The 27,993-nt window shown below is 44.6% G+C and overlaps 1 protein-coding gene across 1 annotated transcript; it reads left to right on the forward strand.

The window, feature by feature from the left end:
- The first annotated feature begins 513 nt into the window (after positions 1–513).
- LOC148817539 (uncharacterized) lies at positions 514–27,340 on the forward strand. The gene is made up of 10 exons (XM_088938399.1): positions 514–582; positions 11,206–11,290; positions 16,162–16,287; positions 17,024–17,176; positions 18,023–18,116; positions 19,872–20,236; positions 21,590–21,790; positions 22,535–22,554; positions 23,200–23,428; positions 27,084–27,340. Exons 1-10 carry the CDS (start codon positions 514–516, stop codon positions 27,338–27,340), a joined length of 1,599 nt encoding a protein of 532 aa, XP_088794525.1.
- The last annotated feature ends 653 nt before the right edge of the window (positions 27,341–27,993 follow it).

Below are 27,993 nucleotides of genomic sequence, written 5' to 3' on the forward strand. Positions count from 1 at the left end.
ATGGTTTCAGAATTTCGTCGGTTGCACATGTCCATTAACGCACAAAAGGACCAGGTACACTATCTCAAAAGCGCGTAAGACACCGTACTCTCCATCTCCTTCTCTCCCCGTAGCGATGTCCCAAGTTCCCCGAAGTCCCCGTGATACCTGAAAAGTTTTGCCGATGTGACTTTTTCCTGAGCAGGGCTTAATACTGGTCCCCATCTTCCATTGATCAGTCATCTTGTACCGCCCACGCGGCACAATACAAATAAGCTCTATGGCCGGGATGTTTAACAGACAGCTCGCCTGACTCGCTGAGGACCACACTTGAGAACTTTTTGTAGATGTAATTAGGGCTTTTTCATACCATTAAATATGACTGAAACCTACGACCGAAGGATTTTAAGTGCACTTAAATAAATGAAAATATTTCATTTTAAGGAAAAATAATCCGTCTGGATATATGCTAATGAAAGCATATTACGCGCCTGTTTGGACTTTTCTGCTGATTTCTGATTTGTCTAGATCGCCATGGGCTCCCGCCGCTCTTTCCCACTACCTCTGATAATCGTCCTGCCGTTCTCCAGTCTGTTCAGCGTGGTAAGTCACTGTGTTTGAACTGGCGCGTAGCTTGCGCCGAACTGCCTTGAACGAGTTATCAATGAATGGCATGCCTGCTCTCCTTGAGCGTTAACGATGTGTTGCAGTTTCAATTTGAAAAGCAAAAGAGTTTCGTCTGAAAACAATGTTGATTTGAGACGAGCATGAATTGCATGACTCCGTTGTGATTTAGAGCTGGACAGCAGCTTCGGGTCTGTTAACTTTCAATTAAAAAAAAGTTTGCAATTCGTTTCTGTTACCTCGGTGTGCAGATTGACATTTCAGAAATGATTCTGCGACAGGTCGGAGAGACTGAATTCTTTGCTGTTTTAGCCATCCTGTTGCAGCGTTTGTGTTCTGCATCGCGTTATTGTAGCATGACATCACGAAAGCTGCTGCTAAGCGCCAGAAGCCTTTAATTACTGTAAGGCAACGGGGTAAATTCATCTGGAAATTTTTGGCTTGTGTGCGGAGTATTTCCTGTTAAACCTGCGCGATGTTCCTGGCGCGATGTTACGCTTCTGTGATTCACATAAGGACTATACACAGGTGATCGGCTGAACACAATACTATTCTGTGAAACGATGTCGGTGCATTTCGTTGTAGTGCAACATGAGTCTGGTCGGAGTCTTGTAGCTGTTAGTAAGGTGTTCAAATCGTAAGAGCTTTGGAAGTTTTTTTTAATTCTAATTTTAGCAGCACTTAAGGAAGTTTTGTGCGTCTTTTCGTTATGACTTCCTTTCATGACAGAAACGCTATTACCTTTATCAGGATACATATGTGTATGCATTCTGGTGATAGTGGTGTTTTTTTTGCAAATTTCCCCTAAGCAGATCGACTGGCAGTGACAAGCTGGTCGCCTGAGGTAGGGAATTAATGACTGTGAAAATATACCGACGGTATTTTATTTTAAAATATGCTCGAATGCTAAGTATTTTTTCCCTGCCACTCCATGACAGAAATCAGAATTGACCCTATCTCTGTTTTTATCTTTTTCCTTACCTCTTGAGTCATTATGGTCCCGTAAACAAGCCGTCGGTTATAATAAACAAGGTCGCTATTACTTTGCATCATGACCATCTTGATTCATACCGTTAACTTAACGGATGAAGTTATAGACTGTGGGAAATCGATGAGGAGCGCTCTGAGTCATGATGTGCTTCTTCATTGAGAGGAATTATGTAAGGAGAGTATTGGTAAAATGATTTTTTTTCAAAATCACACAGAGGATTAAAGTTAAGTGTCCATACAGCCCCAATTTGACCTTGTTCTTGAAATTCACATTATTGCACGCTGTAAGAAGGTATAGGACAGTTCACGCCTGAGCCTGACAGGAGGTTCATTCATCCATTCATTCCTTTTCAAACTGCTTCATCCAATTCAGGGTTGCAGGGCAGCCTATCCCACAAAGCAACAGGTGCAAGCCAGGACACAACCTGGATGGGACGCTTGTCCATCACAGGGCACATATAGACACAGAGACACACTCACACCAGGGCCAGTTCTCCCAGAAGTCAGTTAACCCACCAGCATGTCTTTGGACTGTGGGAGGAAACCGGAGCACCCGGAGGAAACCCACCTGAACGCAGGGGGAACATACAGTACAAACTCCAGGCAGATGGCACCCTAGGGCCCCAGCACTGTGAGGAAGCAATGCTAACCTCTGTGCCACAGGTGGTTCTTGATGCATAGTAAAAGACGGCATATTTGTGTAGCAGGACACTGCCTATTAAATCCAGTTGAAGATCTGCATGGCTAGTGTCAGCAGGGAGGTATTCCAGCTCACAGTGAGTCACGGCACCACAATTCATGTACTTTCTGGACATTCAAAGCCAACAAAGCCCCCCACCCCGACAGCTGGCGCAGAATGAGGCGGAGTGGGAGCAAGGGGACTATGGGAACTATCAGACGTCACAGTGTGATTTCACAAACCAAGAACTCCTAAGTGCGCTGCAGGCGCGGACACATATTCCTTGCAGCTAAAAGCCGGTCGTTCACGAGTCCTGGTTCTCACCTTCGCGTTTGTTGGAATGATTTACAAGCTACAACAAAATATGTCCCAAGTCTCAGTGGAGGGGGGATGTGATTTCAGCCACTTACAGTAATGTCACTTAATGGGGCTTTAAGGAACCACAGCTTCTACCTGATGCAATGAGATGCTCCAGAATGACTTTGTTCTGTAGGATCCAGTGGTCATCTGTGCATAGGTCAGATTCCAATAACGCTCCATTATCAACAGTAAGTGCTACAGGTGATCCGTGTGTTCCACAAGCCAGGTCAAATCAAAGTATTCATCTTTTTTTTATTTTGGCAGACATTCTCTGATTTTTGCATATTAATCAACTAGATAAGCCGGTACAAATGGATACATATTAAAGAAACAAAATGCACACTCTTTTTCACAGAGAAAAATTGCCAGACTTCCCAACCACAAGGCAGCAAAAGAAAACACCTCAAAAGTAATTTCACAATTGAACAGAGAACCTCCAGGGCACATTCACTGCTAAGACCAGAAGGTAAAAGAACAAGAAAATGAAAATGAAGAAGGTGCAATTTTCATTTTATTTTTACAACATGTGTACCATAAATGTTGTCTCGTACTTCCCCTCCCTACAAAATAAAAGCAGAAAACAATAAATCTGATTAAAACTGGGTTGTGAAACTCTGTAGGAGGTCGAAATACTGAGATGAGTGGCAAGACAAGAAAGAGAAATTCACAAGTGTTCAAGCACATCGAGTGGACTCTTGCAATTTTACTCTAGATGTCCTTTTGCTCCTCATCAACATTGCCTTTTTAGCCACTCAGAAGAGAGTCCAATGGCTTTATCTGTTATAGGGTGATTCCATTATGGCCAACCACATACTATAGTTACAGAAAGCTCTGACTCAATCCACACCACGGGTAATAGAACACAAGTCCAAAGCGATCTTGTCTTTAGATGGTCAGAGCATCTTGTTCTGCTGTCTAATTATAGTATTTGAAGTATTTGAAGATGAGTGGTCATTTTATTTGGTATCGCACTCTTTGCAACATTTTCCTCCTGAGCCCTTTACAGATTTCTCTAGCAGTAAAAAAAAAATGACCAGAGGAAAACCCAGGGAGAGATAAGAACTCTCTAGCGGTCCCAGGGCCAACAGCTGCCCTCCCTCCAGAGAAACTGTCTGCGGCCCATGAATAATGATGGATTGTGGGTAGTTTATAAAACGTCCAGGACTGAAGTCCCAACTTCTTGTGTTTGTCATCAGGGGTATCCAAGTGTCCAAGTGAAATAAAGCAATCTATATTCCGGAAACTATTTTATTAGCTTGCTTTTGTCATCTCTCTCTCAGTTTTGTTCCTAGCTGTAGTGCCAGGTGTTGGCTCAAACATGTCTTGGCTGTAAATAAACAGTAATTGTGATGAGAAATATCTTCCAGCCTACAGCTTAGGTATTTGGTAAATGCTTTTTTATGGAGGAATCTGTCCAGGATGTAGGTTTTAAGAATCAGGTGTTTGTAACACTGTCAGGTAAGCTTTTTGTAAATCAGATGGAGTTTAGTAGTTGTCTTACATTGCTTTCTTTTTCCACAGGTAGTTTTAAACTCAATTTAAACAAATGAGAAGGCACACCTGTTGATGATAAGGTTGCAGTCTCTTCTTTAAATATGTTTATGCACAGTCTTGTCTCTTTCCAGATTTCCAGTATATTTTTCTCCCTATTTTATGGCAGTATTAGATGTTTCATTGCAAAGTAGCGTTGCTGAAAAAGTCTGGAATGCTTGTTTCACACTGTGCTGCACTGCACTAGTGATTTTTGGCAGTCATTCAATATTGCTTTGTAGAGGATATTTGTGGGCTATTTGTGGTACCCAAAGCTGTGGAAGATCTTTGAAATAATCTTTTCTTTTGCTGTTGTGGGTTGTTGAGGCCCAGTCCTTCCAGGGTTTTAAAATTAAAAACAAATCTAACAACTATGGAAGAAAAAGATCTTGCAGTTCCAAGTTCAGTACGGGTTAGGTCTGTGTCTAATTTGCATGACTGGATATTTAAACCTTATTGAGTTAGATTGATTTCCTGGTATTAAATGCTAGATTTGGGAATTGAGTGCCTGACTTTGGGGATTGGTGTTGCTCAGATGGGAAGAAAGCTGTTCTTGGAATAAATGTCAGCAGTGTTATATTTTGAGCTTTAGATATTTTTTTGCATAATATTTTTCCTTTGCCAGGAAATTTGACTTGAGATCAAAAAGTCATTTCTGCTGGAGGTTTTTTTATACAATTTATAGCAACTCATTTTTTTCTGAGAAAATGTACTGAGTCAGGTCCACTGAATCCAGGCGTTTGAAACTCGCAAAACTCTAAAGACAATATTTCAATAAACGGTATTTCATAACCTTATTTTGAAACCTATCTGTATTACGAATGTATTGTCTGATACAAATACAGTACTGTGTTTGTCTTCCATTTCAAACAGAGAGATCTCCACTTCCTTCTGGGACTGCTCCTGGTTGGTTTAGGCTATACTGTACCCCTTGAGTACTTTCGCATATGGGCAAACTTAGATCACTCTTCAATTAATGACTCTCCATACTACCTATGTGTGTGCATTAGAATGTAGGATTTGTGTATTTATGTGGAATATCCTTATGAATATAAACAGTTTAAGCCAAAAATAAATTCTGCTTGGCTTGCTCTTTCATTTTGTATAATTGGCAAGGCATGTTAAGTGAAGAATTTTGTGAATGGCCACTTTGAAAAGCGATTAACTACATAATAAATAAATAAATTATTACTATTTACATTCCTACATACATATCCCACTTCAAAGGAAATTAATTACATGAGCGAAGAGCTTGATTTAAATCTTTGGTGATGATTGAGTTAAACCAAGGTAGCCTACGTACAAAAGAGCTTTTCATGCTTTCTCTATTTAGAATGGCAGTACTAAGCATGTTACTTAGTACTAATGCCAAAGAACTCAGATTAAAAATATTTCAATAAAATCTCATATAAATTCATAGGGTGCCTCTTGAGCAACCTAAAGCAGACATACAAAGCTGATCATGTAGAATTCATGCAGGAGATAACAAAAGGTCACTGGCTGTGTACATCTCTCTAGTTCATACAAGAAAAAAAAGGTATTGTATCTTATGATAGTTATTTTTTTAATATTTTAAAAAATATGTACAAATCAGATATAGCAACAGACTTTACATAATGGATGGAAGAAAAAAATAGAAACTGGTGCAAAATCAATGACTCTTGCTGCGTGAATTTCAAGAAAAGGAGCAGGTTACACCGTCTCCCATGCTAATTATTGATATCAGGATTTCAAGGTTTGTAGGATGTATTCACTAGCCACTTCTGCCAGACGATGGCTACACCCAGCTTGTGGGTTTGACCATCAGACGAACAGGAAAACATACGAATGATTACATCTGAGAAGAAGCCATTTGCTAATTCATCAGAGGAACTCATCCATTTATCTCTTGAAAGAAACTTCAGCAACATGGCTGGATGTTTGTTCCCTGTTTATTCCCTATATATATGCAAAGAAGTGTCTCCTGTTCTCAGTTTTAAATACACTTCCATGAAATTTCCACTTGTGTTCTCTGGCTATCATTATTACAGTATGTTTTAGGTAACTTAAGATCATATGCAACCTCAGTTAGGAAACAAGCTGCCCGCCCTGCCTGAGACTGCATACTTTGATACCTAGTGATCAGCAATACTGTACACAATTAGCCATGCTGATCAATCAGAGAATTTGTCTTTCTCTGGCAGAAGTATCTAGAAATACAACTGATGTAATGTATATTGCTGAAGCCAGACAGTTTGCCAATACACTTAAGATAACTATCTCATCTCAAGAGCTTCATCCTCCACTGTAAGCCTCTATATCCTGATCTGTTATAGAACAGCACACCTGAGCTAGACATCTTCTCATCTTTAATGTGCACTATCTTATGTGATTTCTGATGCTTAGCAGAGATAGAGGTAGCTAGTACTTGAATAGGAGACTTGGAATTGCTGGACTAAGGAGGCGTTTTCAAGCCCTATTTATCTCAAAACCGAATCAATGTTCTCTGCACCGATCTTCACTCAAGGCCACCATTCCTGTGTGTGGATGTTTAAAATATTTGTTTTAACTGGAGGTTCCCCTGTGGTCCATCTTTGGACTACATGAGGCATGGCAAATGTTGAGAAAGGGATATGAGTCGACAACCAACGTAACACCACCAAGTAAATGTAAAGCTCATGTATATACGATATAGGCTGTCAAAACATGCTGGCGCGAATGTATTCTCAGAAAGCCATTAGAAGGTTTTGTATGGGTTGGGGAAGGGGGGTCTTGGCTCCTAATCCAGGTTGTCAAAGCAGTGCACATGTGATAAAGTCCCTGAAATCATGCATTGAAACAGATTCAAGCATTAGGAATCTGCGTGTCTCAACTACCACAGAACATTGCACAGAATGTAGCTGTCCTGCTACAGAGAACTGTACAGACACTAGTCTTAATAGACCCTTCTTTCTCTACAGAGGACAAAGAGTAGAAGGGTGTTTCATTAGTTGAAACAAGACACTGTACACATACTGTTAAAACAGGTACAGGTGGTGTAGTATATAACGTAATACTGTGATTATACAGCAAGTCTCATAAATTTGCAGTCTGTTTTTGATCATTAATTGTCTATTGTCTTTTTTGATAAACGTGTTGTCTGTGCTCTCCAGTGCTCTCCAGTGTTAGATGCACTCACTGCTCTGTGGCACAGGGTGTGAGACAGCACTGCTGTTCCAGTAAAGTCCTGCTGCTTTTACTGGCAGATGTCATCATTGCATCTAGTTTCTGTTTACAAGGAGCCCAATCTAATTTTCTGACATACCCAAGAGCTAAACCACAGATAAACAAACAAACAGGAAGCTCATTTTGCCCAGCTGTTATTTTTAATAATAGGCTTCCTTTTGTGTGTGTGAGAGGAGAAAATAAACTGCCATCGCAGCTTACAATACATGGGTTTGGATTTACTGTTCACTTGTATTTTCTTCATAACACAGCATTGTTCTGTCAGGGGGAAACTGCTTACCAACTCATTTCACTTTCTACTTATTAAAGTGAGAAACGAGCTGATCCATTACAGGCTGTTTATCCTTCTGTTTCTCTGAACTGAAAATCATTTCATGATTGCTTACAGAGGTGGCTGAACAAGCTTTTTTTTCAAATGAGGTACAGTGTATGACCCTAGGGAAAAAGACAAGCGGTATCACATGAAGTTTCCCACATCTTCAGTGCAGTCCTATCAAATTGATAAAAATCAGGAGCAGACCCTACAAAATGGACTCCTGATAAGGACTGTGTACTGTAAGAACGTGCCTGTATTTACAGGGAAATCCCTTACAGCAATTGTCACACACCCCTTTGGAATCACTATGTTCTGAGGAATTTCCTCTTGCCAGGACCAGCAGGGTTGATTCAATGAGTGATGAATGTGACCTTTTCTCTGTAAGATTACTAATTAATTAAAATGAAATTTTTTTAGTTTCCTTTTGCAGAAACTACACAGCAGATCAAGTCATTTTAAGTGTCCAGTTGATTTCAGTGGGAAATATAGAGAATCAGAACACCAGGGATCCCATGCAATCTTTTGTGACCAAGTAACCAGGAAGATCAACCGGTGAAGACACTCACCCTGTGTGCAGGCTGGGCTCTATGATCTAGATGTTGCGGGTTTGAACCTGGGTCACATCACTAGCCGGCTGTGACCAGGATTCCTCAAGTAGATCCATCCGAATCCCTGGGTGTAGGGATGGGATTAGTCTACCAGGAATCTCCTGCCTCCCAGTTCAACAGCAACCCCTGCAGATGCCGTCAAGCGAAACTGCTCTGCTCTCATTGGTGCTGAACGTCGTCTACATCTCTGTGGAGCCTGTAGCCTGTCAAATGCTGAATGGCTTGGACCACTGGTGCACATCCTTTCTCCCCATGCAGGTACAGGGGGCATTGCTGTGAGTCCAGAAGTGAAGGTAAAATAGGCGTTTCACAAGTGTCGCTGCTTCTCTACTGTACCAGCCCTCAGCCCTCTTCTTCCGAGAAGACTTCATATACAGGCTTCTAGGGTGTAACATGCTATTAGTATTTATAATGGCTTACGCAAATATCACTGTGGGTTAATTTTTCATAAATGAATACAGGTTTTTTTTTACATGTGTGCACGCCTTTTCTTGAACAGAAGCAACAGTGGTGTGCAAGAGGTGCCTCTGAATCATTAATGAGTGTTTGGTTCGAGATCAGAAGTAGTAATCGTGGTAGTTTCAGACAGGAAGGGTGCCTCCCCTTGCTGACAGTCTCCGATATGCTGCAGGGCAGCAGAACAATCCCACCTCTGGCCAAGGGCTTCCGTTTCTTCACACATGAAAAGAATACAGTAGTGTGTTTGAGGGGGGGGGGGGAGAGGGGGGGAAGGTTAGCCCTCACTTGTGGTTGTCTAGTAAAACATTGATTGCAAAGCAGCAGTCAACCCACATCAGCGCGTTTCATTCAAAGTCTTTATTTCGGTGCACTTCAACTTAACATTTGAATGCAATTCTGTCTTCCTCACTCCATTGTGTCTTCATTTATTCATCCTTGCCTTGGTTCAGAAGAAGAAAAAGACATGGGTGCAGGCGTTCCTGGCTGTTCTTTTTATATCCTGCCTCGGATAGCTAATGCTTTTCAAGGAGCTGAGGTGTGCCTTCAGAGATTTCCCTGTACAGCCAGTCTGTGAGGGACCGGATCAAACTTGGCTGTTTCTCCACTGGACGCCGTTCTCATTCAGCTTTCAGAAAGTTTGCTCACAAGTGCACAGCTCTGCAGTCGTGAGCTCACAGGCAGTACAGAACGAGCTAGAACAGCAGGAATGAATTAGACACGAATGAACAGCAGATGCAATGAAGTGTGAAATGTTATGCAACAAGTAAACATCGATTTATCTTTCCATCTACAGTGCCTTTAGTGTTTTTTTTTGGTTCCCATGCAGAATTTCAACTCCCCCCCCCCCTCTGAAGTTCTTGTTGAAGCCCTCAGTGGGCTCTGTCATCTCAGCCGACCTCTGCGAGAGTGGAAAGTGTTAAGTAGTTTACATTTGCATACCAAAATGGAAAGAGAGCACCTACAGGTATATCAGGACAAATGATACTGTACTGGAAAACAAGACTGAGACCTGATGCTGAAGGAAGGTTGCATGCATGCAAATAATGCAGATGCAGGAATGAGAAATGAACAAGTTAACAAGTGCATGTGCACTATTAAAGCGTGAAAGCCTCACAGTCTTTATTCACACCTCTTCCCACAGTTAACTGAAAAAAAACACATGAACTGACTAGGAGAAGAATTTCCCAACTGTTATCAGCTCAATGGGGATGTGCGTGCTCACAAAGCAGAATCTGATCAGAGGGTGAAAGATGTAGAAATCGTTGTTCAGAGCTTCCAGAGCTCAAGGAAGGGTGGAGGCTGAGGGGTGGAGTTGGTACAGTATGTGCTTCATTTCATGGAGTGACACCAGGGATGTTGGGTGCAACCTCTGTCAAAGATATGTGTCACAGGGGCCAGCTAAATAAGTCCTGCCGTGACCCAAGGTTCTCATTTGATAAGAAAGATAAGTCAGACTTGTGATCTTCTGACTTGGTCAAACTGCCCCAACTGACTCTACTGTTACATCAGTTCTCAGAACTCTGGCTGGTGTTTTTGTAGTGAAAGGGTTCTCAGAACATTTTAACCTTCACACACAAAATTCTAACGAAGGTCTTATCAATGTGGGATGACTAAAGACTAAAAATGTTTTTTTATACAATTAAATGCAGCCCTACTAAACAATTACTCATTCATACCCATATTTAATTAGACCAGCTGTTTGCCAAGTGCCTCTTCTGTGTCTGCCCCATCTCACTAAATCCTTTCTGCTGCTTTCACTAACAGCACTCATGTCCATATTTCCTTAGCCTTTACACAGAAAAGGGCTTCCCTCCTTCTGAACCACACAAGTGGTACAGTGTACGGTGCAGTGTGGAGCAGGAAGAAGTTTATTTTTCTGTTTGTTTTTAAAAATGCACTATCCTTTGAACGAAATGTTTTTCTAATGTAGAGTTAAATTCATAACCTAAGCTATTCAACAATTACTTAACCTTCACTGTCCTTTGCATCACAGGTGGTGATTTCTTTCTGTAGAAGGGAAGTCCTATAGCATTTAACTCGGTCCAGCTCGTGTAGCATTGCAGTTCTTCTAAACATTTGTTTGTCACTTGACTTTAAAAATGATAAACGCTGACAGCCAGGCTATAGATCCATGTCCTGTGCTTTTTCTGCAGAGAACGGCTCCTTCCGATTTACCTAAGGGACTTACTGATGATCGGACATCTGTCATTTAATTAATTTGGCTAACCAAAGTTTGTCCATGCTGTCAGGTATTGATGTAGTAGTCCATAGACATTTGTCTTTCACATCCATTCTTCCCACAGGGGAAAAAAAAGGAGAATGGTCATAAAAAAACAATTCTGTATTAATTTTACGTGGCTCTCTCTCCTTCTTTTCTCCTATCCCTGCCTTTTGCGACCTCCCCCCTGTCTGATCTCTTCTCTTACGATCCACCCACCCCCTCTCCCTGCTCGCAGATCAATACAGGGACTTCAGCCTGTAACAATTCGACTCACTACTACGACAACCAGGGGAAAGCTTGCTGCTGGAGGTGTGAGATGGGTAAGTTCCTTTGCCCATTTGTTCTTTTCATGGTCTTTTATTGTTGTAAAGCCTCTCTCAATTCTTTTGCAGTAACCACTGTCGCAGTAATTCTAGTGCCAAAGAGCTTGTCGAGGCACAACAGTACAATGAAAGCCCACCGCAAACTGCTTCAGAGTGGATTACACAGGAAAATAAGAAACAGCTCAGAAAATGTAACGGTACCCCTTTCCAAAATAATGTGAATTTCAAGAATCTGCACTGGGCTGATTAAATGTAAGATAAAATATCCTAGGCTGTGCTTGCATCCAAGGGAATGACGAACAAGTCAAATGCTTAGAATTTAATCTTATTTTAATCATCCACCATCGATGCAGTCATGACAGAGGGAGATGGCGAATGGAGATAAGGAGAGAAGACAGATATCTCGGTGCACAGAGGATGCGATCTGTGCAGCCTGGGGCCCAGGTTCTGTCTGACCTACAAACCTTCAGGTGCATGAAACATAACGAAAGGAGGGGCATTCCCCAGATAGGCCCCAAGGGAAATGTTCCATTTGCCAAAGCCGAAAAATACTGACAAAAAAATACCTCCAGCGTTTCAGGTCTGCTCCTGAGATGCAAATGCTTGTAACAGAAAAACCGCAGAACGCTCTCCGCTAAGTGAGACAGAGGTACCCAGTTCGGGCTGCAAACGTTGTCCTCTTTAACATGGCAGGATAAGTTCTCCAGACTGTGAGATCCTATGCACAACACTCCAGGGCCTAAATTAATGTATTCTTTGTTTCTTTAAATTTACGCATGGTAGCAGTAGTTTTTTCGAAGAATTGTGGATTTTCAGGTGAGACCAAATTGTATTATGAACTTGTTTGACTGAAACAAAATCACTGTCAGGGGTACAATTCCCTGTTTTTCTTTTAACATACACACTCTAAATTTTGTGACCTGTTTATGCGGTGGGTTTTGCTGTTCCAATCCGAGTACAGTGCTTTTGCTGAAGGATAAAGCAGCAATGTCCTACCTGGCATTTGAACCCACAACCTCCCAGTCAAATGTCCAGCTTATGAACTGAAAGCACGCAGACCATGTTACAATAGGTTTTAACAAAATTAAACAGCATTATGCTGCCTCTGCTATAACTAATAAACTTTCTTGCTTTTACCAATTAAAAAACTTACAATAGGAATGGGTTATAGAATTGAAGAGGGGATTTGTCTCTTGCTTTTAAAGTAAACTTTGTAAATAGGTACAAGGCTGAATACAAAGATTTGCAAACAGTGAAACAGATTGCTTTCCAAGTTGTGCATATAAAAGAGGTTAATGAGGGCATTCAATTCTATAGAAAAGTATAAGTCATATGTAGGCTTAAACATTATAAGATCACTAAGATATTATAGATAGGTATTATTCGCATCCTTTTCTAATCTGTGAAAGTGTCATTGTTGCTGGCAGTCTGAAAAAGCATGTTTGTTTCGGTTTTGCATCTTAATCCATACAGAGTCCATGCAACTGAACTGATGCATCCTTATTGAAGGCAGACACAGCCTGAACCTGAGACCCAGAAAAAAAACAACAAAAAACTGTAACTGACAATCGAAAAAAAAAAATCTGTTTTGGAACAAAAAGAGGGAGTTGGTAGATCTTAAACACAGAAAAAAAAACTCTCATTATCAGCCATAAGGTGTGTGCCTACGACAGGAAACTGTGGGTACCTCCTGTAGACACGATCTGTTCCCCTGTAAATCCGAGTGCTTCTGGAAAAACCCGGTTCGTGTTTGCATTCACATACCATTCGAGTGCCAGTCTCTTTTAAACTGCTTGCAAGTCTCATTCCCTGCTCTATTGACTTTTAACACCATATTAATCCTGTGACCTGACCTATGCAGCTGATAGGCGACTCATACACGGGGATTGATGGGTATTTTCTGATGCAGCTGTCATGCTCACTCACGAGTCTCCTCCGATACTTCCCCCTCTCGCTCCTTCTCCTTTATTTTTTCAGATTTCTATACCACGTCCTCGTTTGCGGTCAACAAAGGTACTTACCACTGCCATTCATCTAAGGAGAACCAGGAAAAGGGTGTATGTTTTAAAAGGATGAATTAAAATAACCACAAAAGCAGAAAAGGCACACTGGACTTTTAACTAAGGGCTTCTCCATGTTTTGAGCTATGATGAATTACTCATGAGTCTTGAGGCCACTGGTAAATTGTGAGCAATAGGGAGCTACACCTTCACAAAACACTGGTTCTTTGTTTGTAACCAGCTCAAGGGAATTCTGTGACTCTCCTCCAGCAACAAAATACCAGAAAAGCCAATAATAACTGGAGAACCATTGCGTTTGTTTGGTCCTATTTCTCAGTAGTAACATAACAAGGACTGGTTATACCGATGAGAAGCCCCTACACACAAACACACCACCACCCCTGTGGTAAGATATAATTTTGAATCGAGCATTGTTATAATTGAAAATTATAATCCATCCATCCATTTTCTAACCTCTTCATCCAATTTAGGGTTGCAGGGGAGTTGGAGCCTATCTTGACAAGCAAAGGATGGGATACACAGGATACACCCTGGATGGGACACCAGTCCATCCCAGGGCACACACAGACACAACCCCGTGCACACTCACACCCAAAAGCCAGTTAACCTGCTGGTATGTCTTTGGACTGTGGGAGGTTAATTCCCAGTGCTGGAAATTGCTGTTATTTTCAAAAGCCAAGTACTTTAGCTTGGAGGAAAATGCAGCACGTGGAAGTGGACTAAACGAACACGAGGAGAACATTCACAGTCAACACAGATAGCACCCCAGGTCCTGAATTGAACTGAAGAAGTTGAGAGGGAGCAGTGCTAATGACTGCACCACCATGCCACCCTACTTATTACAATAGTCTATTTGAATAGGAATCAGCAATTGTGTTTTTCTCATTTTGGCTTGCAGCTACTAACCCATGACTGCACACATGGGAGATTGAGAAAGTGCAGGTAGACTTGTCTTATTGCCAAGCTTCTAACACATCACAGGTAACACAGCCCTACACCGGAGGCTCAGTGGTGACAGGAGGAGAGGCGCGTCCCTCACCGACAGCAACACATGCCTGCAAACACCCAGGAGGCCACAGGAATCACTGTGTCACTCAGAGTCCTGGCCTGCTGATCCCACTCCACCCTCACCGGCACTCGGCCAATGACACACTGCTGCTTGGGGAACGCCAGTCACAGTCGGCTAGTAACCAGAAGGAGGTTCAAACCCAGGACCATAGAGCTCAAACTTTACCCAGGTGATTGCCTTGGTGGGAGAAAACACACATGGGAGCAATGCAGATTCCAATGCTAGTGATACCTCAAGGCAGAACTGAGCCCAGGACTAAGGAGTATTGAGTCATTGATGCTAACTTTCTTGACACCACTTACAGTATTATTAGTCTTCTCCATCTGTCTCCAGATGTCAAGTCTTCGTGCCTCTCTCCCACTGTACAGAATTCCTCTCAGAGTCATGGGGAGTCAGTGTGTCAGGTTTTCCTAAGTTTGAAGCTGAGTCACAACCTCAATTGCCCCACTGAATCACAGCCTCAGACAGAGTACTGACCAGAACCCCCCAAACCATACTCTGCACAATAAACACATGAGCTAAACCTGTGGTTAAAGACACTTGCTCATTTCAAATGATGCTGGTAGCTATTGACTCAAGGACAAACATTCATTTCATTGTAACTACCATTCTCAGCCAGCTACATATGTAAATGCAAACATCTGTTTGTCAGTGCTGGAAAGTGGCGTTGTCTTCAAAAGCCAAGTACTGCAGCTTGTGCTCTGAAACAGAACTGAAATACAGTTCTTAGAAGTTTATAAGGATAATAAATCTTATTATAGCTGTACATGTTCTTACTTGGCATGGACAGATTCATTCCTAGAAACACACAGTAGAAGTTACATAATTAAATCCCCAAAGAAACAGAAATTGTTCTTGGCTGACCTTTTGAATGGGGTTCATGTGGTGAATAGTGAGTCACTGTGTGCTGCCACCTGGTGCCCAATTCTGTAATGACAACGCTGAAGATGAACCCTGTTCCAAAGAGGAAACTGATCTGGATCTGGAGATTCCCACGAGTGTTATAACCAGAGGGGAATTGTGGATTGCGGTTGTATTCACAGAGAGATGTGTTTTAATTTTGTCAATCTGAGGAGGGCAAAAGCACTAGCGGGGGAGATCTCATGCGAAAGTGCCCATGCAAAACAGAAACCCATTCAAGCATGCTGTCAACACAAAACACAGCTGCCAAAGCACTTCTGTATTTCCTAATGCTATTTTAAACTACACGTGCGAAGCCAGTATATCACTACTACACAAAAGAATGCTAAAAATACATACAGTATGAGTAGGTGGCTGGAGAAACATACAAATCGCATTTTATCTCTTTATTATAATAGAAAACAATAGTATGAAACATGATACAGAAGAGCTGGTTATTGAATTCCTGACAAAGCTTCACCACTAGCATGGCAGCTCGGTCTCCCATACTGTAGCGTTTTGTTCCTCCTGTAGCTCCTAGTTCCAATAACGGGATTTGCCTGAACTGTTAGTTTTGCAGCTCCTAACCACGTCAGAGGTCTGACTTTCACCCTTGGATTTCACCAGTGCGATCACCAGCTTTTGACTAGAAAACAAACTCGCAAAGGCTTCAGTCCAGCAGCTTGCTAGTTCAGACTCGGAAAGAGGGAACACCAGCAGGTGTGGGGCTCCCTCAAAAGCCCCGACTGGCTTTTGCCTCTGTGAAAACATGTGGGGTGCCTCTAGGATGGACCACCGCAGCTGATTCCCCCGGGAGACACCGTCTTCCTCTGGGTGAGTCGCCCTCCTTTCCTAACTCCCCTCTTCGCTGTGCCCAGGCTTCGCCCCCAGGAATAACTACTGTGCCACGAGGGCCCAAGACTGTGCTCGCTGTCCTGCCAACACATACTGGATGACCAAGCGTGGGGTGCCCACATGCTCGACGTGCAACAGTCCTTGCCAAGGTGAGAACCGGTCCTGAAACCATGCGTCGTGACAGGTCTGGCTTGAGAGGAAGGGGACCGACAGGATGGGATTTCGGAGCTGCAGGATCTGCCACGAAAGGAATCAAGTGTATCAATTCAGTACGACGCCTTTGCTGAGGTGAAAACTGGTGATCGACTAGCGAGCAGTATTGTACATTTCTAACACTGACCGGCTGTCTGCTATGCCTGCCCATGGTCAGACTGTGTGAACAGCTGAACAGTGTTATTTCTTCGCTCAAAAGCCTTTCAGGCTTTTTAGGGTGAGTTTTATATGAACAAAAACTAAACAGTCATGTTTTATAACTACCTACAAATAGCAACAACATAAATAAGAACCATGATATAGAATAATAGTTGTATTCACTGTAAGAATAATTTCTCTGCAGGGTAGATGAGCAACATTATTCAATGCTGTGCTTTTTGATAAAGCAACTATCTTTTGTTGATATAAAATGTAACCTGAAATGACACATTTAAACACGATAAGGCAGTTACTGTTAATAGTTGGATGGAATGCAAAAACGTACTGCTCATTGTTTGCTCACAAGAAATCCTAAACCCATAAATGTCCTAGTTCCCATTTGTAGACATAATATTTGTATTTTCCCTGCAAGTGAGCCAGGTTGTATTTTGTCCCATCTGGATGTCTGGCAGGGGAGGCCGTCAGTGCTGTTGCAGGGCTGCGGCTGTAATGAGCTTGTTTGTCTGCATGCAGCTGACCAGGTGCAGGTGCAGGAGTGTGCCATGGTAACAAACCGCGTGTGCAAGTGTAAGGAGGGCTATTTCTGCAAGGTGACAGCTCAGGATACCTGCAGGAAGTGCCAACAGCACTCGAAATGCCCTCCCGGCGAGGGTGTTAGTCAAGAAGGTAAGAATTACCCATCTTTGTCCTTCCCTGGTTCCATTTTTTTTCTCCATTTCGTATATCCTGCTCCTCACTCTCAACCCAGTTTTGAAACGGTATTTTTTAAGATTTCTGTTTGTCATTCTGGGCAGCACTGGGGCCCTGGGGTCAATGCCTGTCGTGCTGTCTGCATGGAGTTTGTATGTTGGATGTTATCCCTGTGGTTGTGTGGGTTTCCTCCAGGTACTCTGGTTTTCTCCCACAGTCCAATGCCATGCTGGTACTGTAGGTTACTTGGCTTCTGGGAATATCGGTGTGAGTGTGAATGTATGTGTGTCTGTGTCTGACTGTGCGCTGCGATGGATTGGCATCCTGTCCAGGGTGTATCGCCTTGCGCCCGGTGCTTGCTGGGATAGTTCCCTGGCTCCCCCCGTGGCCCTGAATGGGGTAAAGTAGTAAGAAAATAGATGGAAGGGATGTTGGTCATCCCATCGCTTGCTGGTGGTGAGTGTCCAGCAGCACAAACACCTTATCTCTCCAATGCCCCCTAGATCACCTCTGGGCTTGGTGCTGTGGTGTCATTGAACCCCTCCTGCCCCACAGTACATCTCAGCGCAACCATAAACAGCAGTTTACACTACCACCTTGAGCCCTGCAAGCAAGAATAATGCCCTCTTCCAGAAAGCTCTCCGATATCGTGCTTGGATTCTTCCCTCCCTTGACCCCTGGCCCAGCAGCAATATGCACTGGACACGCCGCCAGAAGGCAGCCAAAAAGCTAACTGACCTTCTCCCTCCTGCTCTGCTACACCAGGGCAGTTTAAAGTTTAATGCTGGGAAATTACGGCGAGGCCTGGCTTCTGTCTTTCAGGAGGTGCCACGATTGACACACAGTGCAAGCCCTGTCCAGCTGGCACCTATTCTAACATCCTGTCTGCAGAGCAGCGCTGTCTACAGCACACTAAGTGAGTACAGCCATACCCTGCAGCTCACGATGCTTTTGTTGCGTTGACTGTTGTTAGTAATGGATGATAAATGAGGATGGAGCTTTTAGGAGACATTCCAACAAGAGCACAGCAATCAGTATTGAGGAGCATAATGGAGAACAATGACATTTCGCAGGTTCGTTTTAGCTTTTTCAGTGATTACAGACACATTGTGCAATATTTATGTCTCAGAAGATCCCACACAGTTGGGCAACAATAGATGAAATGCAAAGATTTGTTAACGAGAGACAACTTCTCTCCTTGTTAGCAAAACAGCAGTGTGGAAATGAATAAATATGGACATAACAGAGCTTTCCTATGCTAGAGTGTGACAAAGGAACAAGTAAAGGTTTAATCCAAGCTGAAACAAGAAGAAAAACACAAGGTTTCAGCTGTGGGGCCTTCTGTAGGCATGAAGAAGGCTCTACGCCCGAAATGTTGTTTCTTTTCTTCTATTTTCTTGTTTCTTTGCAACCTACTCATGCTGATGCAGCTACCGGCTTTACTTTAAGTGTGACAATACTCTTATGCTCAAAGGTTCTCAGCATCAGCTTTGCAAAGTTTCTGATGTTAGTGTTTTGGAAGATGGTATTGAAATCAGTTCTTTGATGGAAGTTAGAAATAAAATAGATTACTGTAACAAACGAATTTAGACATCCTTCTGACATTCCTAACATCAACTTCAGGTGGCAGCAGAGGGTTAAAAGTAACAACAAGGGTTTTTAAGCATTTTTCAAACAACACAATAATTGCAGTAAATGTACCCAGTAAAAAACAAGAGTAAAAGTAAATAATGCTTTAAAAGCTATAGAGGAAAAGCAGGTCTTTAAGAGAGTTTTAAAATGTGGAAAGGTCAGCCTCTAAAGGACTTGGGCAAAGAGCTCCACAGCAGAGCTGCACACAAGAAGGCTCTATCAGTTTATGTGTGGAGCCTGGACCTTAGTCCAGGGAGTCCAGAGAATAAGGACTGAAGCAGCTGATCTCAAACCAAGGTACTTACACATAAGCAGGAGAACCAAGAAGTCCTCTTTAAATGATTTATATGTATATGTATTTGAGCATTTGAACACCTATCTGTACACACACATTCCAAATAATCATTCTATTACAAAACAAAGGCTAATCATTCGCAACATGGAACACTTTAGACCATCAAAAATTGTAGCTTTTTATTTATGAAATTCACTTTAAAAAGCAGCACTTTAAACGTAACATGCGAAGTAGTGTAGGTCTCAGTGCGCCTCCAACAGCGTGATTCTGCAACAATTCCTTTCATCTTGAAGCAGAGTTCAAAAGAACTTCTTCAATAAGAATATCTCGTCATAAGCACTGCTTGTGGGGAAGGGAAGGTCTCGTTCCTGCTTTTTATGCAAACGGACCAGTGCCTGCAGTATCCACTGAATCTCCAGCCCAGACTTAAGTGCAACATTAAAATGAAATCTCTCGACCAATGTGCACACCAAGTACGAAGAAAGAACGACTTCTTGAGTCTCAAGGTACCACTTATTGACCTGCTCTAATCCATCCAAGCTGTTTGCTCTGCTTTCCCCCCAGCAAAGGAACTGTATGACATCCCTAATCCAGGGAAGAATGTTTTCCCCACACTCCTGCCAGGGACAAGGAAATTGGAATAATCAGATTGACTTACTTTGGTTTCTTGATTAGTTGAGTCCGCAGAGATGCCACGTGGTATTTGGAGAAACGTCGCTGTTATTGTCCTTGTACCTGTTGCAGTTGTTCCAGTCTCGGAAGGGCGGTTTTGCAAGAGGGCAACAAGACTCACGACTCAGTCTGCATCCCCCGCCTCTCCTTCACTGCCACCCCAGTGGGGGGCACCAAGTCATTCCTCTCAAGAGGCAGAGGAACCCCCACGACACAGCACTCGCGTGTTGTCACCGCGGTTGCCAAGAGACTCGCGACTGCGGCGATAACTTTAAGGATCGGGAGTCAAGAGATCCCAGAAGACCACAGCTTTACTCCTTACACTGTAGGAATACACCCACACCCCACTGAGCCTGCGGAATCCACTGTACCTACAAAATCCGAGGATATTGATACTGAATCAACTGTGCAAAGCAAGTTACAGCTCTCCAGCACAGGTATGTTTTGCCGAAATGCAGCAAATTCCACAAAAAATAGCAAGACTGTCATGCAGGCTAACAGGGTCTAGTGCGATTGATACTGTAGATGTGCTTGGAGTTCTCTTTTTAATATGTAGAGCTCAACTAAAACTTGGCAACTTGCTAAACTTGGTAGAGAGTCCGTTTTAAAAGTTAAGTGGGCTAGTATTTTCATTAGTGTGTTGGGGGCTGGTCTTTGTTTGGTGGATGTTTTCTGGAGTGAGAGGAAGGTTGTGCAGCTGCAGTTTAGGAAAGTATTGTGAGAGAAAGAGGCTGGTTCTGCCTGGTATGCACAGAAAAGAATACTTAATAAAAGCCTGTAAAAAGAACTTGTTTCTCAGAGGCTTCATTTCTATTTAAATGGTTAAAGCCTAAGGAAGCTCAGCCACTTAAAATATTTTTAAAATTCCTACAGGCCACTAAAATATGTTTGCCTCTGCTAATTACACAAAGTACTGGCCCTGTTTAGTCTTTCGAGCTCAGGTGGAAATGCAAAGCATAAGTGAGAGAGACTACCCATGTCCCTGTTGTTCTCTTTCTGGGTGAAAGTGCTCCTGTCCTTGTTATTGCAGGTACTTTTCTTTAGAAAACAAAATACAGCATGCAATACCACTTTCGTGCGCTAGAGGTCACCAGAAAATCAAATAGGGCCGGACAGTTAACCTCCTGACAAGACGTTCTGGTCTCAAAAGAAAGTCAGAAACAGATGGGTAAAAATACACTGAATCTCTTTAACGCTGAAATAAGGATGATTACCAGGGTTTTTGAAAATCTCACAAAACGTAAATCAAATGGATCAATCTGAGGGGCTGCACTGTCAGCTTCAACAAGCTAATTATCCGAACGGGGGCGTAGCACAAATAAAAGAAACAGAAGCTGCATTTAGGGATGAAAATAAGAGGTGCATTTTAAAATTAAAAGTCATGGCTGACTGAAATAAATCCAGCCAGAGAAGCTCCTGACACCAAGACTTCAGTATCCTTCAAGGTAGAACTGTATGGGTTTTCGGGATAACTTAGCTATTAGTAACCAAATAATAACCACACATCAATTTCCCTACGGGATTAATAAAGTATTATCTATCTATCTCTAACCAAATGATGTCTTCTCATTCAAAAGATTTACAGGAATTTTGTGCTGTTTTTCATGTTTGTTTTTTTTCTTTTCTCTCCAATCCTCTTGTTTATCACTTTCTCTCCCATCCCCTGCTCCTTTTTGTCTTACCTCTCCTTCACCATTTGGTTTCGTCTTTCATCCTTCCAAAAAACCTCCTCTCCCTGCTCCCTCCCCACTCTTGTTCAACCACCCCTCCCTGTCCCCACTGTCCCTCAGTTCCCAAGAGCCCCGTGTCTCTCCCTCGGCTGTCTGCACCTTCCCTAGTGTCTTCCACTCCTGCCAAGTCCCAGCAAGGGGCCCAGTTCCTGGGTCTGATATCGCTGGCGTTCCTGGCCCTGCTGCTTGTTCTTGCCATCCTACTTTGTGTCGTGTGTAACAGGAGACGATCCCTGAAGAGCCTACTCAAGTGGCGGACAGGTGAGTCTACAAGCGGTGGACAGTCAGAATGCCAGACACAAAGCATTTGACTAATAAACATGCCTTTTAGGGTCTGTCAGGGATTCTGCATGTCTAACTGGGCTGTACGGCTGAGGCTTCCTCAGGAGGCAGCCATTTTGGCTCAGGTGAATCAAGGGTAGCCACACCGTCAAATTTCCCAGGGGACATCTCAGCAATACAGAGCAGTCAGGAATGAAGATTCCCTCACAGAGTCATTAATGGCAATGGCCATTTCTGATTGTACTTAAGTATTCCAATTATAACCTTCCGCTTACCTCCTACAACAAGATATGTACAAGTGTGTCCAGGTACAGGACAGTGTTTCCTGTGCTGATACCACGAAGAAATACTAGAGAAGCTGAGACAGAGGTGCACAGATTGACATAAATAATCTCACATACACAGCGACTCAGACATACGTAGGCCATGAGATCTAAAGATTGGTTTCTCTGCTGCATGGACACAAAGGATCACAGTCAAATTTCTAGCTGAAGTATTAATCAGAATTGCATGCAATTTCAGCAGAACAGAAAATAAAAAAAAAAACAAAAAAATAAAACAGCACAGAATAACACTTTAGTAACATATACAGTATACGATGGTGATATATATGTCAGTTATGTAGAGCCTGGGCCATTAAGTATAAATCCATGTTGCTTTACTGTAGTTATGTTCAGTACAAATGTGAACAATGTAACTGTTTTTTTCTGTTTTTTCTTATAGGACTACAGTTTATCAGCTATGTAAGTACCTTCCCTCCCTTTAAATTAAAAGACAGAAGTGAACTGATGATACTATGTGTTGCATGAGACAACTAAAATGAAACTTGAAATGAAAGTAAATAACACATGTAGGCAAAATGAACACAATAAAACAAATCAGTTTATCCACAGTGGAATAATACATCCAGTGAGAAGGCTTCTTAGTACAGTATGTCCTATAATTCAGACACTGGACTGTCACTACCTGGCTTCATTCCACCAAACATTTGTACACAACTGAGCACACCCCTGCAGGTGTTAGGAAGGTTTGAGTAGACCAAGATGTCCTCAGCCTCCCGCGACAAACAGTGTTACTTGTCACCTCAAAAAACAACTGTGATAAAGTTGTACTTGTTTGAGATTGTCAAGAGTGGATGGACTGTAGGGATTTCATACAGTACATTTATAGACTCTCAAAACACTTAAAGCAAGCAAGGGTGTTCAACATGTTTTTTCATTTCTCTTTATTGCTATCCTGCACATGGATTTCAGTGCCACTGGGATACACAGAGTTTTCCATCAGTGAGAAGTAGGAAGGTTCTTCCGTTTCAAAATCCTCTGAGATCTGAGAGCATGTTGAAGGTTTGTCCAGGAGTCTTAGGAACTTTTGGTTGGTCTGCTATGCAGGGCGCACATCGAGACCAGGAGGTGGAGAGAGGGGAGAAGCATCCGATTCTGGGGCCGCACCATCAGCTCCTCCCAGAGAGAGGCCCACGTGTGGAAGCAGAGAGGCCCGTGACCAGCGAGAGGCCAGGGGGCTGCCCCTTGTCAGAGCTGGGGGAGGGAGGCTCCGGCGGCACGCAGCAAGTTATTGTCGACCGCAACAGGGGAGGAGACAGTGTGAACAATGCCGTAGGTGGGTACAAGCTTGGAAATGAACTCAGGGCACTTTTGTGCAGTGATGGAGACTTCGACGGGGAAGAACTTAAAAAAAATCTGCTTGCCAATAATTTATAGACTACAACTTTGAATGTTAGTCAATTTTCAGCGATGTCAACAGAACTTCAACTGTATTCTTTTGATAATCAGACGAAATTCCAATTTGGAGATTGTGATAAAACTTTTCCTGTTGCAGAGGCCGTCTTGGGGAGAATTCTGGTTTATGTATGGTCTCTCAGCCAGGTTGCAGTCACTGTAACCGTAGAGTTGCCAGGTTTACAGAGAGTTCACAGTGACCTCCAGGTGGGGTCTGAGGGCAGAAATCTTTCCCTTTTGGAGTTGCAGACTAAGAATCAAAGCCCTCTGTGGGAGGGCTAAGTGTCAGATACTTAGGGCGATAAACATCAGGCGAATGCTCTTCTCTGTGGGAAGATTAATCATCGGGCAATTGCTGTTCTTTGTGTGAAGGTTAAATGTCATGTTGCTGCTCTTATTTATGGCAGGTCTAAGCGTTGGGCGGTCGCTCCTCAGTGAGAGAGGACTAAGGGTCAGGCGGTCGCTCCTCTGAGAGAGGACTAAGGGTCAGGCGGTCGCTCCTCAGTGAGAGAGGACTAAGGGTCAGGCGGTCGCTCCTCAGTGAGAGAGGACTAAGGGTCAGGCGGTCGTTCCTCAGTGAGAGAGGACTAAGGGTCAGGCGGTCGCTCCTCAGTGAGAGAGGACTAAGGGTCAGGCGGTCGCTCCTCAGTGAGAGAGGACTAAGGGTCAGGCGGTCACTCCTCAGTGAGAGAGGACTAAGGGTCAGGCGGTCACTCCTCAGTGAGAGAGGACTAAGGGTCAGGCGGTCGCTCCTCAATGAGAGAGGACTAAGGGTCAGGCGGTCGCTCCTCAGTGAGAGAGGACTAAGGGTCAGGCGGTCACTCCTCAGTGAGAGAGGACTAAGGGTCAGGCGGTCGCTCCTCAGTGAGAGAGGACTAAGGGTCAGGCGGTCGCTCCTCAGTGAGAGAGGACTAAGGGTCAGGCGGTCGCTCCTCAGTGAGAGAGGACTAAGGGTCAGGCAGTCGCTCCTCTGAGAGAGGACTAAGGGTCAGACGGTCGCTCCTCAGTGAGAGAGGACTAAGGGTCAGGCGGTCGCACCTCTGAGAGAGGACTAAGGGTCAGGCGGTCGCTCCTCAGTGAGAGAGGACTAAGGGTCAGGCAGTCGCTCCTCTGAGAGAGGACTAAGGGTCAGGCGGTCGCTCCTCAGTGAGAGAGGACTAAGGGTCAGGGGTCACTCCTCAGTGAGAGAGGACTAAGGGTCAGGCAGTCACTCCTCTGAGAGAGGACTAAGGGTCAGACGGTCGCTCCTCAGTGAGACAGGACTAAGGGTCAGGCGGTCGCTCCTCTGAGAGAGGACTAAAGGTCAGGCGGTCGCTCCTCTGAGAGAGAGGACTAAGGGTCAGGCGATCGCTCCTCAGTGAGAGAGGACTAAGGGTCAGGCGGTCGCTCCTCAGTGAGAGAGGACTAAGGGTCAGGCGGTCACTCCTCAGTGAGAGAGGACTAAGGGTCAGGCGGTCACTCCTCAGTGAGAGAGGACTAAGGGTCAGGCGGTCGCTCCTCAGTGAGACAGGACTAAGGGTCAGGCGGTCGCTCCTCTGAGAGAGAGGACTAAGGGTCAGGCGGTCACTCCTCAGTGAGAGAGGACTAAGGGTCAGGCGGTCGCACCTCTGAGAGAGGACTAAGGGTCAGGCGGTCGCTCCTCTGAGAGAGGACTAAGGGTCAGGCGGTCGCTCCTCAGTGAGAGAGGACTAAGGGTCAGGCGGTCACTCCTCAGTGAGAGAGGACTAAGGGTCAGGCGGTCGCTCCTCAGTGAGAGAGGACTAAGGGTCAGGCGGTCGCTCCTCAGTGAGAGAGGACTAAGGGTCAGGCGGTCGCTCCTCAGTGAGAGAGGACTAAGGGTCAGGCGGTCGCTCCTCTGAGAGAGGACTAAGGGTCAGGCGGTCGCTCCTCAGTGAGAGAGGACTAAGGGTCAGGCGGTCACTCCTCAGTGAGAGAGGACTAAGGGTCAGGCGGTCGCACCTCTGAGAGAGGACTAAGGGTCAGGCGGTCGCTCCTCAGTGAGAGAGGACTAAGGGTCAGGCGGTCGCTCCTCAGTGAGAGAGGACTAAGGGTCAGGCGGTCGCTCCTCAGTGAGAGAGGACTAAGGGTCAGGCGGTCGCTCCTCAGTGAGAGAGGACTAAGGGTCAGGCGGTCACTCCTCAGTGAGAGAGGACTAAGGGTCAGGCGGTCGCTCCTCAGTGAGAGAGGACTAAGGGTCAGGCGGTCGCTCCTCAGTGAGAGAGGACTAAGGGTCAGGCGGTCGCTCCTCAGTGAGAGAGGACTAAGGGTCAGGCGGTCGCTCCTCTGAGAGAGGACTAAGGGTCAGGCGGTCGCTCCTCAGTGAGAGAGGACTAAGGGTCAGGCGGTCGCTCCTCAGTGAGAGAGGACTAAGGGTCAGGCGGTCGCTCCTCAGTGAGACAGGACTAAGGGTCAGGCGGTCGCTCCTCTGAGAGAGGACTAAGGGTCAGGCGGTCGCTCCTCAGTGAGAGAGGACTAAGGGTCAGGCGGTCGCTCCTCAGTGAGAGAGGACTAAGGGTCAGGCGGTCGCTCCTCAGTGAGAGAGGACTAAGGGTCAGGCGGTCACTCCTCTGAGAGAGGACTAAGGGTCAGGCGGTCGCTCCTCAGTGAGAGAGGACTAAGGGTCAGGCGGTCGCTCCTCAGTGAGAGAGGACTAAGGGTCAGGCGGTCGCTCCTCAGTGAGAGAGGACTAAGGGTCAGGCGGTCGCTCCTCAGTGAGAGAGGACTAAGGGTCAGGCGGTCGCTCCTCAGTGAGAGAGGACTAAGGGTCAGGCGGTCACTCCTCAGTGAGACAGGACTAAGGGTCAGGCGGTCGCTCCTCTGAGAGAGGACTAAGGGTCAAGCGGTCGCTCCTCAGTGAGAGAGGACTAAGGGTCAGGCGGTCGCTCCTCAGTGAGAGAGGACTAAGGGTCAGACGGTCGCTCCTCAGTGAGAGAGGACTAAGGGTCAGGGGTCGCTCCTCAGTGAGAGAGGACTAAGGGTCAGGCGGTCGCCCCTCAGTGAGAGAGGACTAAGGGTCAGGCGGTCGCTCCTCAGTGAGAGAGGACTAAGGGTCAGGCGGTCGCTCCTCAGTGAGAGAGGACTAAGGGTCAGGCGGTCGCTCCTCAGTGAGAGAGGACTAAGGGTCAGGCGGTCGCTCCTCTGAGAGAGGACTAGGGGTCGGGCGGTCGTTCTTCCCTGCAGGAATACTAAGTGCCAGGTCGTTGCACGTTATTGTGGGAAGTGTGACCGCCCAACTCTTAGTACTCCTGCAAGGGAAGGGATACATCACTCTTTGAAACACTACAACTCTGTGCCTGCCTGAGGAAAGGCGGTTAACTCTTCCAACCCCATTCCATATATTTTCTCAATATATTTTATCCATACTTGTGCAACATATTGATGAGTTTCTAAGAAGTACCAAAAAAGAAATCAGAGATGATTTACTGTAACACAGAGTTGTGCATGAGAGATCTGCTGTAGGACCTTGGTTGTGCATGTTTGTTTTAGTATTACTAAAATACTTGTGTGTCTAACTATGTTCTGTGTGTGCTCTCCAGGATCAATCTACATCATCTCTCCAGGAACAGTGATTCTGGGAGCAAAGACAGAATGGAGGGATGAGATAGAGGAGAAGAGGACGGAAGCCGGAGAGCCGGCAGCTGGAGAAGCCCTTATCAGCTTCCCCCAGCAGGAATCCATAAAGAACCCCGAGAACGAGGCGATCCGGGCCAGAGACCCGGCCAGTTCCAGGGTGTGCGTGCAAGAAGAGGAGCCCAAGGACCTGTGCTTCCCCGTTCCAGCTACCAGCAAGTGAGGGAGACAGACAGGCAGAGAGCCTGGTGGGTGGAGGGGCGAAGGGACAGGGAAATGGAGTGAACGGATGGAGAAACCTCGATCAAGGTACAGGGGAATCAGAAGGAGATGGCGCCACTAAACAAGGCACTCTGTTTTATATTCAAAGAGAAAGAAACAGTAAGGATGAGAGAGGCACAGTAAAAAGGACAAATGTGAAAACAGAATGAAACAAATCCTTCCACTCTATACCCCCCCCCCATCTCAAATCCTATAGCAGGGCACACACTGCTAGTGCCCGCTGGAATCTTCCATGACGAGATGAGCTGAAGAAAGTCCGGCTGGATTTCTCTTTTACTAGACTGCACTCTCTGGACAGGACTGTTACAGAAGCAGCAGGTGAACATGGATTACTGTTCTAAGCTAAGGCGCAATGGGGAACAAAACATTAAAATAGGAAGATGTGATGCATGAATACATTAACTCAAATGGAAGTACGGACAGGGACGTCTGTTTGACTCTTACATCAAAGACTCTCTGCTTGTTTTCATTTAGGCTCCTGTCTGATTGCCTGAATAAGAAAAATGAAAGACAGCCATAGGACCGCTTCACTATATCCCGGTGGATTACGCTATGTGTGACAGGACAACAACTGTTTTTGATACTAGAGAAACA

This window comes from Atractosteus spatula, chromosome 20 (assembly GCF_055471065.1).
Source record: "Atractosteus spatula isolate fAtrSpa1 chromosome 20, fAtrSpa1.hap1, whole genome shotgun sequence".
Lineage (NCBI taxonomy): Eukaryota > Metazoa > Chordata > Actinopteri > Semionotiformes > Lepisosteidae > Atractosteus > Atractosteus spatula.